Here is a 19,079-nt window from a genome sequence, read left to right as displayed (position 1 = left end):
GACCTTCTGCAATATCACTAATAAAGATATTAAACAAAATGATCAAAAAATAAATCAGAATCGTTTGAAGATTATATTGACTATAGGTGATGGAGGATCTCCAAACCATTTGTAATGTGGAAAAGTATCCTTACTTGTATGACAGAATGTAGCCAAAGGTTCTCTGGCTTAATCTGATAATGAAGTATCCTATATCCTTGTTTTTCAGAAGTTCTTCACAATCTCTAAAATGAAATGCAACATACTAATTCAGAAAAAAATTTACATAATACATTCAACTATTACATGTAAGAAAATGTACATTAATAGAATAGGATAAAATGTTGTGTTGCCAACACTACAAACTCACTATTCATTTTCAATAAACATTACTTTACTAAATATATCAAATAAAGTTCAGTAGACTTATTGGTTTATTTACTACAGCAAAATGATTAGGTTTAGTAAGTATGATAGCCACATGCCCACAGTTTATAGAAAAGACCCTTGGCGATCCAGTCTACTGTCATATAGGGTCTGTACACACAATTTTACCATATTCTGCTTTTACATGCAGATTCAACACTTTAGTAAATAGTTGAAAAACACAAAATAAAATGATTGGTTAGTCAGTTTCTAACCAGAATAGGAAAGGCATTGTAAGTCATAAAAGATCCAGGTTCCAGACCCCAAACCATGTACTATCTTGGCACATTGTTGCTCATGGGATGAAGCATCTAAGTTTACAAACTTTATAACAAAGAGAACTGCTATAACAATGACAGAATGACAGCCACAATGCATTCGTAACAAAGACAGCCAAAGATACTACCGTACCAACAGAGACATCCACATTGCTTCCATTAAAACACCCAAAACAATGATAGCCACAGTACTGCCGTAACAGAGACCTAACATAACATGACTTTCACCAGTCAATATGGCTGCAATTTAATAAAGTGAGTGACCTCAAGGCATTGGAAGGACTTCTGCCAATGTCTCTGCATTCTATGCTGTACAATGAATAATTACAGAGATTCTTAGGGAAATTCTATTTGTAATTATTGTCTATGGGACATGCTATGATACTACATGCTTTCTTGGCATTTGTATTGGTTGTAATGCTGCTCTTACTGTATTTAATGCAGGAATCAGGGTCACTGCACATCGAGGAAAGACTGTAGTAACATAGCAGAATTGTTGGCTGCTAGGTTGGTTTGAGGCATTGGTCCAGAGTAGACCACAGGCCTTGGGTGTCCAGGCTGCCTATGGTCAGTGGTAAAGTACAAATGGAATATATTTTAACAACTGTTTCTAAATAAAATAATTCCTTTTTAGTTCTTTTAACATTTAAAAATGCTATTTTCTTTATACAAATACAATATGGTTTATGGCTTGTGTACAGACACAATACATGTATTTTATTTATTAATATATGAATTGTCACATTCAACAACAGTTTATAATTACATTTAGTAAATAAGGGAGAGTTATCTTTAAAGGGGTTCTCCGGTGCTTAGACATCTTATCCCCTATCCATAGGGGATAAGATGCCTGATCTCGGGAGTCCCGCTGCTGGGGACCCCAGGGATCTTGCACGCGGCACCCCGTTTGTAATCAGTCCCCAGAGCGTGTTCCCTCCGGGACTGATTGCAAACAGGGTGCCGCGTGCATGATCCCGGGGGTCCCCAGCGGCGGGACTCCCACGATCAGGCATCTTATCCCTATCCTTTGGATAGGGGATAAGATGTCTAAGCACCGGAGAACCCCTTTAAATGATCCTTCCAGCCTTTAAAAATCCAGGGCTTACCCCAAGCTGATAGGTAGGGGAGCAGGTTATTATACAAGCTAACCTTTTTTGGGTGGGTGTACACTGGGTTTTTGCCTCTTTTTTCATTACAGTCCCTTTAATCTTCCTGTTTGAAAAAAATTATCTACGCTCTTGTGTATGCCAGAAAACATAGGTTATTGTCTTTACTTCTGCTGTCAAGACCATGAAGAGAAAAGCATTTTTTTCCCCACTTCTCTATACTTTCATACATGGAGCTCATATAGAAAAGATTCACCTCTGCTATCACCTCAATTGCTCTCACCATTGCAAGGCTGCTGAGCTTGAAGGACATCTGTACTGCATGAATTTTACATATTCCTGTGCCCGGGCTGCAGAAAGAAACAAAATAAACTTTAACTCACCTTCCTACATTCCCCCCGTTGCTCCGGTACCGGCCTCACGGTCCTCCGCTGCGGTCCTCTTGCTGCTTCCTGGGGATGGTAATGTCACAGAGCCGTCAGCGTATCACTGTCCCGCTTCGGCCAGGGATAGGCTGAGCGTACTGTCATGTAAGGAGCTCTAGCCGGAAGGTGAGTTAAAGTTTATTTTGTTTATTTTTGCAGCCCGGGCACAGGAATATGTAAAATTCATGCAGTACAGATGTCCTTTAACAAGCTTTGCTTGTAATAATTGTCACCATAAATAAACACATATATACATATTCATACATTATCCTTAGTAACAAAAAAAAGTTACATTTGGTTGGATAGATTAACAAAAAATATCCAATTATTTTGTTACTATTTATTAAAAAGTGATGTGCCAAAATATGTGCTAAGGCTAAAATTTTAAAACACTTAAATAAGCTTACTGGATGCCCCCCTATAGAGACATTTACCGCCATTTTATTAGTTACATTGCGGGCGATTTATCAAAACATTTGTAGGGAAAGAGTGGTGCAGTTGTGGATAGTAACCAATCAGATTGTTTTTTCTTTTTTTGTTATTTTTCATTTTTTTTCATATTTCAGACGCCGTTTTTTGAAATGAAAGAAGCAATCTGATTGGTTGCCATGGATAACTGCACCACTTTTTCTCTACACATGCTTTTAATAAATCTCCCAAAATGTGTTTTTTTTTCACCCATTTTGCTAAGTAAAAAAGGACATTAGGAGATTTTGGTCTCCTGAAACCCTTATGTACTCACCTCCGTGACATAATTCCATGAAACCAGTCAGGAAGACCATCATCTGAACTCTGCATCACTGGCAATTTCACTGGACCTCTACCTAATGTCCCTTTATTGTCATTTTTTGACATTGCAGGATGGGTCCCTCTTTTTATGTTAGAATGCCCAATGTGGCGACCTGTTTTTTATATACATAATACAGGGACATATAATTTGCCTATTTCACTTCTCCATCTAGTGATCAATGCATCTACTGTTACAGAAACAGAGCGTAAGAAATAGTCTCTGCTCACATTACATTGGTTGCTGTTAAACATTAAACAATGATAAAAAAAAACACATTCTTCAGTTCATTGTATGAAAGTTTACTAGCAAATATTGCTTTTCATGGATGCAAATATTTTTTTACATACGTGTGTAACATAATGTTACCTGGAAAAGCCTGGATACTACAGGACAGCTACGATGTTTAATAAGCCAACGTTTTTTGTTCACTGTGCCAAAACTTCATAGGCTGTCTACAGAAAACAAAAACATACATTTTATAAATCACAGGAATTTTACATTTATAGACGACACCCTAATGCCCAGAGGACGTTATAGAGACTAGCAAAAAAAGCTGTATGAGATAGGAAGATTAGACTGAATAACCAGTATAACACCTCAATGTGTTATTGCCGCCATAAAGGCAAATCATGGACGTCACATGAAATGATCTTTTGTCTTCCCATCATTGAGATCCTTTGTTCTCATGCTGCATTTATTAACACGTTATCTGTCAGTTAACAAGTAGCAAAATAGAGGTGTTCTTCTCGTTCAACCTAATGTAGACTTCCAAAGGGTAGATGCACTAACAGCACTACCCAGGATATTTTGGGTTTTAATATATAAAGGGCAAAGGGCCTCTTACACCTCTTTTACATTTCTTAGAAGGTACTGCCTACATGCAACAGATCTAGATGCCCAATTATTTCAGCCAAGCATGGCACTATTATATTATTTGCAGACCCTATAACAGTATTTTTTGTTCATTGTACAGTCTTTTATCCCACAGGTTTCAATATCTTATTACTTTGTAGCTATACAATTTAACCCTTTACTTTTTTTTGTATTTCCCACTTAAAAAGGCAAGAGAACATACATGACCATAGAAATATATATAAATATCTCCAGCTTAGAGATGACAAAGGTTTCAAGTCCAATTTACGCCTATTAGCAAGTAGTAAAGGCATTAAATTTGATGTGCGGAGTCCAAGCCCTGCACACTCAGCAAGTGTGGAATACATTTTGTGCAAAACGGGAGCATCTTGCAACTTATTGCCACTCTGCGCTAGGCACACACATTGATAGATTCCCTCTTTGTTCATACAGTCATGGCCGTAAATGTTGGCAGCCCTGAAATTTTTCAAGAAAATGAAGTATTTCTCACAGAAAAGGATTGCAGTAACACATGTTTTGCTATACACATGTTTATTCCCTTTGTGTGTATTGGAACTAAACCAAAAAAGGGAGGAAAAAAAAGCAAATTGGACATAATGTCACACCAAACTCCAAAAATGGGCTGGACAAAATTATTGGCACCCTTAACTTAATATTTGATTGTTCTTACACCTCTCAGCCGGAATGTTGGACCACTCTTCCTTTGCAAACTGCTCCAGGTCTCTCTTATTGGAAGGGCGCCTTTTCCCAACAGCAATTTTAAGATCTCTCCACAGGTGTTCAATGGGATTTGGTTCTGGACTCATTGCTGGCCACTTCAGAACTCTCCAGCGCTTTGTTGCCATCCATTTCTGGGTGCTTTTTGACATATGTTTGGGGTCATTGTCCTGCTGGATGCAAACCCAAACGCAAACCCAGCTTTCTGACACTGGGCTGTACAGTGCGATCCAAAATCTATCGGTAATCCTCAGATTTCATGATGCCTTGCGCACATTCAAGGTAGCCAGTGCCAGAGGCAGCAAAACGACCACAAAACATCATTGAACCTCCACCATATATCGATGTAGGTACTAGACATGTGCAGAAGAAAAATTTTAGTTTTTTTTTCGTTTCGTTTTTTTCGGTTCAGTAATATTTTCAGTTTTGATTTTCAGATACATTCAGTATTCGGGTGTCCAGGTTTCATTTTTTTTCGGATACATTCGGCATTCGGGCGTCCGGTGGGTAAATTTTTTCGGATACATTCGGTATTCGGGTGTCTGGGTTTGATTTTTTTTCGGATACATTCGTATTCAGGTGGGTTTGATTTTTCGTATACATTCTGTATTCGGGTACATTCGGGTAAATCTTTTTTAAGCAGGGGGACCATTATCGGGAGTGTGTGCAGGAAAAGAGGGCACCGCAGAGATCGGAACATTGGAAGACAGGTAAGATAATATAATTTTATGTGATTTATATTAATACATAATGTAATGTTGAATGAATGAATGAGTAATTGAATGAATGAATGAATGCTGTATGAATGATTGATTTGTTTGATCGATGTGTTTGATTGTTGGGTGATTTATGTATAACATGATGTTATACATAAATCACCCGACAATCAAACGCATCGATCAAACTGTTTCAAAACTACAACACCCACCCAGCATGCCCAGCGGCTGTCTGGGCATGCTGGGAGTTGTAGTTTTGCAACAGCTGGAGGCACACTGGCAAACACACGCATTTGCGCAATGCTTTTTGATTCATTTTCAAATTCCGCTGGCTTTTGTCAGAAATGGGTTACCAGGTCAATGACATGTATAGTAATTGCCGTGGGAACATTTTTCATTCATAAAACCACAGACTTAATTGGATAATTGCAGTGTAGAATGTTTGGTGTCCTAAGCGTTCTACACGGCAATTATCCAATTAAGCCTGCAGTTTTATGAATGAAAAATGTTCCCACGGCAATTACTATGCATGTCATTGACCTCAATCACCCGACGATCAAACACATCAATCATTCATACAGGATTCATTCATTTACTCATTCATTTAGCATTACATTATGTATTAATAAATTATTAATACATAAAGAAATGTTGAATGAATGAATGAATGAGTAAATGAATGAATGAATGCTGTATGAATGATTGATGTGTTTGATCGATGTGTTTGATTGTCGGGTGATTGAGGTCAATGACATGCATAGTAATTGCCGTGGGAACATTTTTCATTCATAAAACCGCAGACTTAATTGGATAATTGCAGTGTAGAATGTTTGGTGTCCTAAGCATTCTACACGGCAATTATCCAATTAAGCCTGCAGTTTTATGAATGAAAAATGTTCCCACGGCAATTACTATGCATGTCATTGACCTGGTCACCCATTTCTGACAAAAGCCAGCGGAATTTGAAAATGAATTAAAAAGCATTGCGCGAATGCATGTGTTTGCTAAAGTGTGCCTCCAGCTGTTGCAAAACTACAACTCCCAGCATGCCCAGACAGCCGCATGCTGGGTGGGTGTTGTATTTCTGCAACAGCTGGAGGCACCCTAGTAACAGTAAAACAGTAACTAACAGTCAGAAACAGTGTAGCGCAAGGAACAATAAAAAAATTTGAAAGAATTCTTTACTTTCGTTTTTTTACCGCATGCATTTGGTAAATTATTAATGCATTTGTTTTCAGATAACGAATGAATTCGTTTTTTTTTACCGCATGCATTCGGAGAATAATGTATGCATTCGTTATGTTGCTATTTGTTTTATCATTGCTATTGGGAAATATTCAAAAAATGTTTTCGTGCATTCGGAACGGCCCGAATGCACGAAAACGGCAACATTCGGTAAATTTGACATTCTTGCCGAACCGAATTGCACATGTCTAGTAGGTACTGTGTTCTTTTCTTTGTAGGCCTCATTCCGTTTTCGGTAAACAGTAGAATGATGTGCTTTACCAAAAAAGCTCTCTCTTGGTCTCATCTGTCCACAAGATGTTTTCCCAGAAGGATTTTGGCTTAAGTTCATTTTGGCAAAATGTAGTCTTGCTTTTTTATGTCTGTGTCAGCAGTGGGGTCCTCCTGGGTCTCCTGCCATAGCATTTCATTTCAGTTAAATGTTGATGGATAGTTCACGCTGACACTGATGCTCTTTGAGCTTGCAGGACAGCTTGAATATCTTTGGAACTTGTTTGGGGCTGCTTATCCACCATCCGGACTATCCTGCGTTGACAACTTTCATAAATTTTTCTCTTCCGTCCACACCCAGGGTGATTAGCTACAGTGCCATGGGTTGCAAACTTCTTGATAATGTTGCGCACTGTGGACAAAGAAAAATCTAGATCTCTGGAGATGGACTTTTAACCTTGAGATTGTTGATATTTTTCCACAATTTTGGTTTTCAAGTCCTCACACAGTTCTCTTCTCCTTGTCACGATGCCGGCTGGCAGGTAGTGGATCCTCTGTGCCAGAGAGGGATTGGCGTGGACCGTGCTAGAGGATCGGTTCTAAGTCACTACTGGTTTTCACCAGAGCCCGCCGCAAAGCGGGATGGTCTTGCTGCGGCGGTAGTGACCAGGTCGTATCCCCTAGCAACGGCTCAACCTCTCTGGCTGCTGAAGATAGGCGCGGTACAAGGGAGTAGACAGAAGCAAGGTCGGACGTAGCAGAAGGTCGGGGCAGGCAGCAAGGATCGTAGTCAGGGGCAACGGCAGGAGGTCTGGAACACAGGCTAGGAACACACAAGGAAACGCTTTCACTGGCACTAAGGCAACAAGATCCGGCGAGGGAGTGAAGGGGAAGTGAGGTGATATAGGGAAGTGCACAGGTGTAAACACTAATTGGAACCACTGCGCCAATCAGCGGCGCAGTGGCCCTTTAAATCGCAGAGACCCGGCGCGCGCGCGCCCTAGGGAGCGGGGCCGCGCGCGCCGGGACAGAACTGACGGAGAGCGAGTCAGGTACGGGAGCCGGGGTGCGCATCGCGAGCGGGCGCTACCCGCATCGCGAATCGCATCCCGGCCAGAGGCGGTATCGCAGCGCCCCGGGCCCGGAGCGCTGCAGTGAGAGGAGTGTAGCGAGCGCTCCGGGGAGGAGCGGGGACCCGGAGCGCTCGGCGTAACAGTACCCCCCCCCCTTGGGTCTCCCCCTCTTCTTGGAGCCTGAGAACCTGAGGATCAGACTTTTGTCCAGGATATTGTCCTCAGGTTCCCAGGACCTCTCTTCAGGACCACAACCCTCCCAATCCACTAAAAAGAAGGTTTTCCCTCTGACCTTTTTAGATGCCAAAATTTCCTTGACGGAGAAGATGTCCGAGGAGCCGGAGACAGGAGTGGGGGGAACAGATTTGGGAGAGAAACGGTTAATGATAAGTGGTTTAAGAAGAGAAACATGAAAGGCATTAGGAATACGAAGAGAAGGAGGAAGAAGAAGTTTGTAAGAGACAGGATTAATCTGGCGCAAAATCTTGAAAGGACCAAGATAGCGTGGTCCCAACTTATAGCTAGGGACACGGAAGCGGACATATTTGGCGGAGAGCCATACCTTGTCTCCAGGGGAAAAAATGGGAGGAGCTCTTCTTTTCTTATCCGCGAATCTCTTCATGCGTGAAGAAGCCTGTAAGAGAGAATTTTGGGTCTCTCTCCATATGATGGAGAGATCACGAGAAATTTCATCCACAGCGGGCAGACCAGAGGGCAAGGGGGTAGGGAGGGGGGGAAGAGGGTGACGGCCGTACACCACGAAAAACGGGGATTTGGAGGAAGATTCAGAGATTCTGAAATTATACGAGAATTCGGCCCAAGGTAGAAGATCTGCCCAGTCATCCTGGCGGGAGGAAACAAAATGTCGTAAATAGTCACCCAAGATCTGGTTAATTCTTTCTACTTGTCCATTGGATTGAGGATGGTATGCAGAAGAAAAATTTAATTTAATCTTGAGTTGTTTACAGAGAGCCCTCCAGAATTTAGACACAAATTGGACGCCTCTATCCGAGACGATCTGCGTAGGCAACCCGTGAAGACGAAAAATGTGTACAAAAAATTGTTTAGCCAACTGAGGCGCTGAAGGAAGACCAGGAAGAGGGATGAAATGTGCCATTTTGGAGAATCGATCAACGACCACCCAAATAACAGTGTTGCCATGGGATGGGGGTAAGTCAGTAATAAAATCCATACCAATCAGAGACCAAGGCTGTTCGGGAACAGGCAGAGGAAGAAGAAAACCAGCGGGCTTCTGGCGAGGAGTCTTATCCCGGGCACAGATAGTGCAGGCTCGCACAAAGTCCACCACATCAGTCTCTAGAGTCGGCCACCAATAGAAGCGAGAGATGAGTTGCACAGATTTCTTGATGCCCGCATGACCTGCGAGATGGGAGGAGTGACCCCATTTGAGGATTCCGAGGCGTTGGCGTGGAGAAACAAAGGTCTTTCCTGGTGGAGTTTGCCTGATGGAGGCTGGAGAAGTGGAAATCAGGCAGTCAGGAGGAATGATGTGTTGAGGAGAGAGTTCAATTTCAGAAGCATCTGAGGAACGAGAGAGAGCATCGGCCCTAATGTTCTTATCAGCAGGCCGAAAGTGAATTTCAAAATTAAATCGGGCAAAGAACAGAGACCACCTGGCCTGACGAGGATTCAGCCGTTGGGCAGACTCGAGGTATGAGAGGTTCTTGTGATCGGTGTAAATAATAACTGGAAATCTTGATCCCTCCAGCAGATGCCTCCATTCCTCAAGTGCTAATTTAATGGCTAGAAGCTCTCGATCCCCGATGGAGTAGTTCCTCTCCGCCGGAGAGAAGGTCCTAGAAAAAAACCCACAAGTAACAGCATGCCCGGAAGAGTTTTTTTGTAGAAGGACAGCTCCAGCTCCCACTGAGGAGGCATCAACCTCCAATAGGAAGGGTTTAGATGGGTCAGGTCTGGAGAGCACGGGAGCCGAAGAGAAGGCGGACTTGAGTCGTTTAAAGGCGTCTTCCGCTTGAGGAGGCCAAGACTTGGGATCGGCATTTTTTTTGGTTAAAGCCACAATAGGAGCCACAATGGTAGAAAAATGTGGAATAAATTGCCTGTAATAATTGGCGAACCCCAAAAAACGTTGGATGGCACGGAGTCCGGAGGGGCGTGGCCAATCTAAGACGGCAGAGAGTTTATCTGGATCCATTTGTAGTCCCTGGCCAGAGACCAAGTATCCTAGAAAAGGAAGAGATTGGCATTCAAACAGACATTTCTCAATTTTAGCATAGAGTTGATTGTCACGAAGTCTCTGAAGAACCATACGGACATGCTGGCGGTGTTCTTCTAGATTGGCCGAAAAAATTAGGATATCATCAAGATATACAACAACACAGGAGTATAACAGATCACGAAAAATTTCATTAACAAAGTCTTGGAAGACAGCAGGGGCGTTGCACAGGCCAAAGGGCATGACCAGATACTCAAAGTGTCCATCTCTGGTGTTAAATGCTGTTTTCCACTCATCCCCCTCTCTGATGCGGATGAGGTTATAGGCGCCTCTTAAGTCCAATTTAGTAAAGATGTGGGCACCTTGGAGGCGATCAAAGAGTTCAGAGATGAGGGGTAAGGGGTAGCGGTTCTTAACCGTGATTTTATTAAGTCCGCGGTAGTCAATGCAAGGACGTAGAGAGCCATCTTTTTTGGACACAAAGAAAAATCCGGCTCCGGCAGGAGAGGAGGATTTACGGATAAAGCCCTTTTTTAGATTCTCCTGGACGTATTCAGACATGGCAAGAGTCTCTGGGGCAGAGAGAGGATAAATTCTGCCCCGGGGTGGAGTAGTGCCCGGGAGGAGGTCGATAGGACAGTCATAAGGCCTGTGAGGAGGTAGAGTCTCCGCTTGTTTTTTGCAGAAAACATCCGCGAAGTCCATATAGGCCTTAGGGAGACCGGTTACTGGAGGAAGCACAGAGTTACGGCAAGGGTTACTGGGAACCGGTTTTAGACAGTCCTTGGAACAAGAGGGCCCCCAACTCTTGATCTCCCCAGTGGACCAATCCAGGGTTGGGGAATGAAGTTGAAGCCAGGGAAGTCCAAGGAGAATTTCCGAGGTGCAATTGGGGAGGACCAAAAGTTCAATCCTCTCGTGATGAGATCCGATGCTCATTAGAAGGGGTTCCGTGCGGAAACGTATGGAACAGTCCAATCTTTCATTGTTTATACAATTGATGTAAAGGGGTCTGGTGAGACTGGTCACTGGGATGTTGAACCTGTTGACGAGAGAGGCCAAAATAAAATTTCCTGCAGATCCAGAGTCTAAGAAGGCCACAGAAGAGAAGGAGACGGCAGAGGCAGACATCCGCACAGGCACAGTGAGACGTGGAGAAGCAGAGTGGACATCAAGGATTGTCTCACCTTTGTGCGGAGTCAGGGTACGTCTTTCCAGGCGGGGAGGGCGGATAGGACAATCCCTCAGGAAGTGTTCGGTACTAGCACAGTACAGGCAGAGGTTCTCCATGCGGCGTCGTGTCCTCTCTTGAGATGTCAGGCGAGACCGGTCGACCTGCATAGCCTCCACGGCGGGAGGCACAGGAACAGATTGCAGGGAACCAGAGGAGAGAGGAGCCGAGGAGAAGAAACGCCTCGTGCGAACAGAGTCCATATCTTGGCGGAGCTCCTGACGCCTTTCGGAAAAACGCATGTCAATGCGAGTGGCTAGGTGAATAAGTTCATGAAGATTAGCAGGCATTTCTCGTGCGGCCAGAACATCTTTAATGTTGCTGGATAGGCCTTTTTTAAAGGTCGCGCAGAGGGCCTCATTGTTCCAGGATAACTCAGAAGCAAGAGTACGGAATTGTACGGCATACTCGCCAACGGAAGAATTACCCTGGACCAGGTTCAACAGGGCAGTCTCAGCAGAAGAGGCTCGGGCAGGTTCCTCAAAGACACTTCGAATTTCCGAGAAGAAGGAGTGTACAGAGGCAGTGACGGGGTCATTGCGGTCCCAGAGTGGTGTGGCCCAAGCCAGAGCTTTTCCAGACAGCAGGCTGACTACGAAAGCCACCTTAGACCTTTCAGTGGGGAACTGGTCCGACATCATCTCCAAGTGTAATGAACATTGGGAAAGGAAGCCACGGCAAAGCTTAGAGTCCCCATCAAATTTATCCGGCAAGGATAGTCGTAGTCCAGAAGCGGCCACTCGCTGCGGAGGAGGTACAGGAGCTGGCGGAGGAGATGGTTGCTGGAGCTGTGGTAGTAACTGTTGTAGCATAACAGTCAGTTGAGACAGCTGTTGGCCTTGTTGCGCAATCTGTTGTGACTGCTGGGCGACCACCGTGGTGAGGTCAGCGACAACTGGCAGAGGAACTTCAGCGGGATCCATGGCCGGATCTACTGTCACGATGCCGGCTGGCAGGTAGTGGATCCTCTGTGCCAGAGAGGGATTGGCGTGGACCGTGCTAGAGGATCGGTTCTAAGTCACTACTGGTTTTCACCAGAGCCCGCCGCAAAGCGGGATGGTCTTGCTGCGGCGGTAGTGACCAGGTCGTATCCCCTAGCAACGGCTCAACCTCTCTGGCTGCTGAAGATAGGCGCGGTACAAGGGAGTAGACAGAAGCAAGGTCGGACGTAGCAGAAGGTCGGGGCAGGCAGCAAGGATCGTAGTCAGGGGCAACGGCAGGAGGTCTGGAACACAGGCTAGGAACACACAAGGAAACGCTTTCACTGGCACTAAGGCAACAAGATCCGGCGAGGGAGTGAAGGGGAAGTGAGGTGATATAGGGAAGTGCACAGGTGTAAACACTAATTGGAACCACTGCGCCAATCAGCGGCGCAGTGGCCCTTTAAATCGCAGAGACCCGGCGCGCGCGCGCCCTAGGGAGCGGGGCCGCGCGCGCCGGGACAGAACTGACGGAGAGCGAGTCAGGTACGGGAGCCGGGGTGCGCATCGCGAGCGGGCGCTACCCGCATCGCGAATCGCATCCCGGCCAGAGGCGGTATCGCAGCGCCCCGGGCCCGGAGCGCTGCAGTGAGAGGAGTGTAGCGAGCGCTCCGGGGAGGAGCGGGGACCCGGAGCGCTCGGCGTAACACTCCTCTTTCTGGTGTCCATGCTTAGTGTGGCACACACAGACACACAATGCAAAGACTAAGTGAACTTCAGAATTTTTTTATATTGCCCACATCTGTTACTTGCCCCAGGTGAGTTTAAAGGAGCATCACATGCTTGAAACAATCTTATTTTTTCACAATTTTCAAAGTGTGCCAATAATTTTGTCCAGACCATTTTTGGAGTTTGGTGTGAGATTATGTCCAATTTGCATTTTTTCCTCCCTTTTTTGCTTTAGTTCCAATACACACAAAGGGAATAAACATGTGTATAGCAAAATGTGTTACTGCAATCCTTTTCTGTGAGAAAAACTTCATTTTCTTTCAGGAGTTTCAGGAGTACCAACATTTACGGAAATTACTGTATATTTACATTGTTATATTTTACAACCAACTTTTTTACCTATTGAGAACACATAGAGGGAGATTCATCAAAACCAGTGTAGAGGAAGAGTGGTGCAGTTGCCCATAGCAACCAATCAGATTGCTTCTTTCATTTTTGAAAAGGCCTATGAAAAATGAAAGAAGCGATCTGATTTGGTTGCTATGGGCAACTCAATGTACAAATCGAAATAATCCTCCAATGAGGGTACGATACAAGTAATATTAATATTGATTCAAGGATTCATCCACTCAAAGACTGAATGATATAATAAATTCTAACTTTTGCTGATATCCATATAAAAAGCTTGTTAAAAATTGAAAACAAGATATGGATGGGTGTCATTTATCTACTATCATCTAATATCTGCGTTACCTAGCACCACCTGGGACTCCAACCCACGCCTCCAGTCTATCTAACATTGATATCACAAGACTGTGAGTCCATTCAGATGGGTGTCCGGTACCCATCGCGGTATAATAGCTCTTATCAGTTGTGGTCATTCAGTTAATAGGGTCCAATTGATTGTCCTCCTGGTCACAGAAATCTCAGATCCGCTGTACACATGCCTCCGCATATTGTCAATACCATATGCCACATCCATAAATTGGAGGTGTGATTTCTGAAGTCCAAACAACAGGTGCCTCTGTGACATCAGGTGCCTATGTGAAATTAAACTAAGGACAAGGACTGTGAATATCTACCCTTGCGTGCAACATTTTTGAACAATTCTGTGACTTATACATATAGATGTTCATTATCTATCTATTGTCTGTCTTGGACCTTCTATGTGACCATCTGCTTGACCCTGACAGTCCTTTGCTGACAATTGTGACGTTATTAATCATCCATGACCTATTATTTTGACACACCTATGTCAACAACAACTAACATTCACTAACTTAATGTGTGACAGACATTATTCCCTATCTTTATAGTCTGTTTTGTAATTCCTTAACTTTATGTTCTGTTTCTAATTGTTCTCACTGTAAAGGCTCAGTCTCCGTTCACTGTTTTAATCAAGGATATGTCTGAGTATGCTATTATAAATGTACCTTAAACTCTTCTCAACCCCTGATGAATACTAAATCAACTAGTGGGTGAAACACGTTGGAAAAGGAGCATGAGTAGTTATTGTACATTGGTTTCCACAATATTCAATATTACTTGTATTGTAGCCTCATTGGAGGATTATTTCAGTTTGTACATTCAATTACACGTCTCCTAGGGCTTTAACATTTTTGGTCACATTGAGGGAGTGACATATTAGTTTCCTCTTTTGGTTAATCATGGGCAACTCAGCAACTTTTCCTCTGGACAGGTTTTGATAAATCTCACCCATTAACTTCCAGCTGAGCAAACATGCATGCACATGGATGGACCAGGAGAGATAGCCGTTGGTAGAACAGTTATATATTTTGTGTATGACCAGCCTTAGTAATATTAGATAGACCTGATAGAAATGTTGCCTATTTCTAGCAACCAGCTTGTCAGATATGAGCTAAAAGCTGAATTAGCTATGTGCTTATAACAGAGGAGGGATAACCATTTTTTTTAAACAGCCAAGGAATGTGCTCTATAACCCTGGTACAAAAAAAGTGTAAACCTGTCACACAAAACATGCACAGGGATGTGGTTCTCTCAAAGGAGAGAGGAAACCCAACAATTCATTCCCTTCCCCTCTGAACCAAAAGGCACCTTTAAGAGTTCAAGATCAAAGTCTCCCTTTGCTAAAGCTGCACAGCAACCCAAGTATCAGCCAGAAAGCCAACAAGGTGCAATCCCTGCCAAAGCAAGGACTCAGGGTTTCAGGGAGGTGAGAAAGGGCACCACACCCTGATCAATCCTAGTGTACAAACACACGCTTATAGAGGCACAGTAATAAACAAAATACAAGAAATGCACATCCCGGTAATCTGGGTGGACAACAGCCAAAAGGCCGGGAATCAATAGGTGAGTGCCAAAAAGGTAATAGTTGTATTGCCCCTGCCTCCACTCAATGGGCTGCCTCCACTCAATGACCACCACTTGGGTTCCGACACCTCAAGGTCACCACTCCCTAAGGCACAAAGTACCTTGTTTCATACTCTCCTCTCACCCAATGACCAGATCTGGGGGGACCATGTCACATCAGGGCAGCTGTTGAGCTGATTTGTGGCCCAGCCCCAGAGCACCCCAGTACACGTTTCCCTCCATGTAGATCCATTCTGTCTCAGTGGCTGCAGAGACTAGACCACTGATAACAACAGATACTAAACGAAAAAAGCAACTTTTCAGGCATTGCCTTTCAACCCCCCCTTCCCAATAATATTTATTATATACTTGATCCTTCCAAATTTCCACAGATTATTGTATGTTGTACAGGTACATGAAAAAACAAGATGGACGTTAATAACAATCCAATGCTTTTGTAGGAGATGGAAGAATGGAAAATGTTGTAGATCATATGTCAATTATGTAAATTCTTAAACTGTGTAAGGTGCACATTACATCACTTGCAAACCTTATGGAGAAATGATTTGCAAGTCAAATAGACAAGACACATTTCTGGAGTTTACTATTTTATTTAATTTAATCTTGTAGAGTTATCTCTTTGTCATTTATTTATTTAAGATTTTTATCTTACAAAATACAGTAGTTATTAAAAGTGAGCAGTATTGAATGAACATAAGCGTCAGTTCACTGTAATGTCTGTTTATTTGGGTTTTGTATTTTCTGCTTTGGGTCCTCTTCAGACATTGTTTTTGTCTGAACAGTTTCTGTGTTTATTCTCCCTGGTTTGGGAAGAGTTAATGATTCCAGCCTATGGCATCCCGGGTGGGGTTAGTTAGACCCTAGCTCTGCTGGAACTCTTGTCTGGTTATTAGACCTGTACTCTGACCATGTCTTGTTTATGATGCACCGTAGCTATGTCTGTTTGAGCACAATTATCCTGAGTTTTAACCATAGTTATCTGTCCTGTTTGATATATAGATTTTAGCTTCCCTTGTTTGAGTACCTTTGTCGGGGTTTTAGATTTCTGTATTGCACTTGTTTGTCTACCTTGATATATCTTAGTCCGTTGTGAGTTTTGTCAGTCTTGTTTGACCTTGTTTGATCCTGGATCTCCTAGGATAGAATGAGTCATGTGCCTGTACCCGTGTTTGCTTGTATTTAGGATTTCTGTTTTCTTGTAGGCCAGTATCCTGATCACTCTGTGGAGAGTGTGGCTTTAGTATTGATGTCCCTCCATGCTCTGAGTGGGGTGTCTGGTGTATTCCTCTTTCTGTGTCCAGTGTGAACAGTGCTCTTGATTTCCTGAACTGTTTAATGTCAGTATGATATATCCTGCCTTATTTGTATTTTTATATCTGTTTGTTGGTTATTGAATTCCCGTTATGCTCCTGACTTGTACAGTTCTGTTTGTTTTGTTGACTTCGACATCAATGTACTTTAGCGCAAGGAAGAGACCAGCTCCAAGTTGTTGATCCATTATTTAGGGCGGATGGGCAAGTATTTTGTGACATTCACACTGGTTTTTCTGCCATACATCAGGTCATATGTCAGCAACCTGCCAACATATAACCAGACGTGTTGCCGGTGGGGCCATCAACTTTAATAGGAAATAGTCTAAAGCCATATTCTGACTGCAAAGTTTCCATAATTCCAAACAATTTCCATTCCCCAAAAGTTGCTGAATGGAATTGCGGAATTTAGCTGGTTCTCAAAATACAAAATTTCCATTGACTTCAATTGGATTCTGCCATGGAATTCTGCAAACTTAAAGATTGGTCTTTAAATTTTGAGGAATGTGGAATTTCCTTGGCGAAACTGCCACCACGGAAATTCAGATGTGTAAATGGGACAGCGAAATCCCATAAAAGTCTATGAGCTATAAATATCGGGGAATTTACAGCGGAATTCTTCATCAGAATTCCTCACATTTCAAGCGAGCGGATTCCACACTCCCATTTACACTGTGAGCGGAAATTCAGCAGTGTGAACAGGAGTGTGGAATCCCATAGAAGTCTATGGGCTTTAATTTAAGGCTAAATTCCGCAAGTGGAAATTCTGCCATGTGAATAGACCCTAAGGCTAGGTTCAGACAACGTAATTTCCGACAGAAATTCAGTCGTAAAATTTCCGTCAGAAATTCCGCTTGCTAAAATGTCTAGTGTAGTGAATGGGTTTCTGTTCACAAATTCACACTTCGGAATTTGTGAAGCGTAAAATCCGCTTTGAAAATCCGCTTAGAAATTTCCGCCTGAAGAAAGGCGGTGCTTTTTCTTCAGGCGGAAATCAGCGCAGAACACATTGCAGTCTATTGGAGACTGCAGTGTCCGCGCGGTCCTAGCGCCGACTGATTCAGCCGGCGCTGGCCGCACTCGGAATCTCCGGGCTGAAATTTTCTGCCTGGAGATTCCGTAGTCTGAACCTAGCCTAAGTGTCAGCATCCCATGTTGGCAGTTTTCCAATGTATAGGCTGCAGAAAATGAAATGTGAGCTTAGCCTACCTAGGCTCACACTACGACTTCTAGTAGCGTTACAAAACAGATATCAAGCTACAGCTGTCACGTAATAGTTAAAATTTATTTCTACTGCTACAAGTTGAAGAGTAGCCTAGGGGAAATGGTATTGTATGCCAGAATAACTTGAACTAATGTATGTGCATGCATACAAGGGACGAGACTTGTCAATGACTCACTTTTAGTCATATTTTTTTTAACAGAATGCTGTTTTACTACTTTTGAAAAGTTCTCTGCCAGATTTATATTTCATTTGAAGGGTGTATTTACATATACAGCATTTTGCACATATTTGATGCTGCATATTTGAAGCTGAAGATATCATGTTGCAATGTAAATCTGCAGCTTCAAATATGCACAGGATACCTTCTGTTTGAATAGACCCTTTGTCTGTATGCAAACTACTCTCTTCCAGATGGAATAAAAGTGTTTCTCTGGTGCCACTTCTAGGTAGCTACACTATAGAGCTATGTCCACTCCAGTTATTTAAGAGCTTTGAATATTATTAGGGTTATTAGCCAACCCAGAGTCTTCTCCAATAGGACGAAACACTCATCAGTTTAGATCAGATGTCTGTGATGAATACTGACTCTCATCAAAGAGGTATTCCATGAAAAATCTTTTTTTTCCATATCAACTGGCTCCAGAAAGTTAAACAGATTTGTAAATGATTTCTATTAAAAAAATCTTTATCCTTCCAGTACTTATCAGCTGCTGATGTTAAGTTGTTCTTTTCTTTCTGACAACAGTGCTCTCTGCTGACACCTCTGTCTGTCTCAGGAACTTTCCAGAGTAGCAGCAAATCCCATAGCAAACCACTCCTGCTCTGGACAGTTCCTGACACCTCCAGACAGAGGTGTCAGTAGAGAGCTTTGTTGTCGGACAGAAAAGAACAACTTAACTTCAGCAGCTGATAAGTACTGGTAGGATAAAAAAAATAATAGAAGTAATTTACAAATCTGTTTAATTTTCTGTAGCCAGCTGATATGAAAAAAAAAGGAAACAACTGTGTACAATGAGGTTTCTCTTCTTTTTGGAGGAGAATGATTTACATTGGTCGGACCATGATTTACAGGGTTGTTTCCAATAGGTTACACTAAACACTAGAGAGAAGTTTGCATATAATTATTCTCTCTTTTTGTTACCCAAGGGGTACAAGGGCAAATATGTTTCTCTAAATTCCAGGCCTAAAAGGGTTTTCCAGGGAAATGTCAAACGTTACTATGTGTCTCCCTCTGCCTTAAAACAATAAAAGTCTGCATACTTACCTACTCTGTTCCC

The 19,079-nt window shown here is 43.0% G+C and overlaps 1 protein-coding gene across 1 annotated transcript in view; it reads right to left on the bottom strand.

The window, feature by feature from the left end:
• SH2D7 (SH2 domain containing 7) overlaps positions 1-3,447 on the bottom strand; it is a 34,655-nt gene extending 31,208 nt beyond the window's left edge. The window contains exons 1-3 of the mRNA XM_056569303.1: positions 3,371-3,447; positions 2,957-3,116; positions 135-224 (exon numbers count right to left, since the gene is read on the bottom strand). Of these exons, the coding sequence (XP_056425278.1) occupies positions 135-224; positions 2,957-3,069 (203 nt within the window). The 5' untranslated portion in view covers positions 3,070-3,116; positions 3,371-3,447. The remainder of the gene's footprint in view (positions 1-134; positions 225-2,956; positions 3,117-3,370) is intronic.
• Between the last annotated feature and the right edge of the window lie 15,632 nt (positions 3,448-19,079).

This window comes from Hyla sarda, chromosome 4, assembly GCF_029499605.1.
Source record: "Hyla sarda isolate aHylSar1 chromosome 4, aHylSar1.hap1, whole genome shotgun sequence".
Lineage (NCBI taxonomy): Eukaryota > Metazoa > Chordata > Amphibia > Anura > Hylidae > Hyla > Hyla sarda.
Note: the sequence above shows the minus strand (reverse complement) of the source record. Positions and strands in the feature narration are given on the sequence as shown.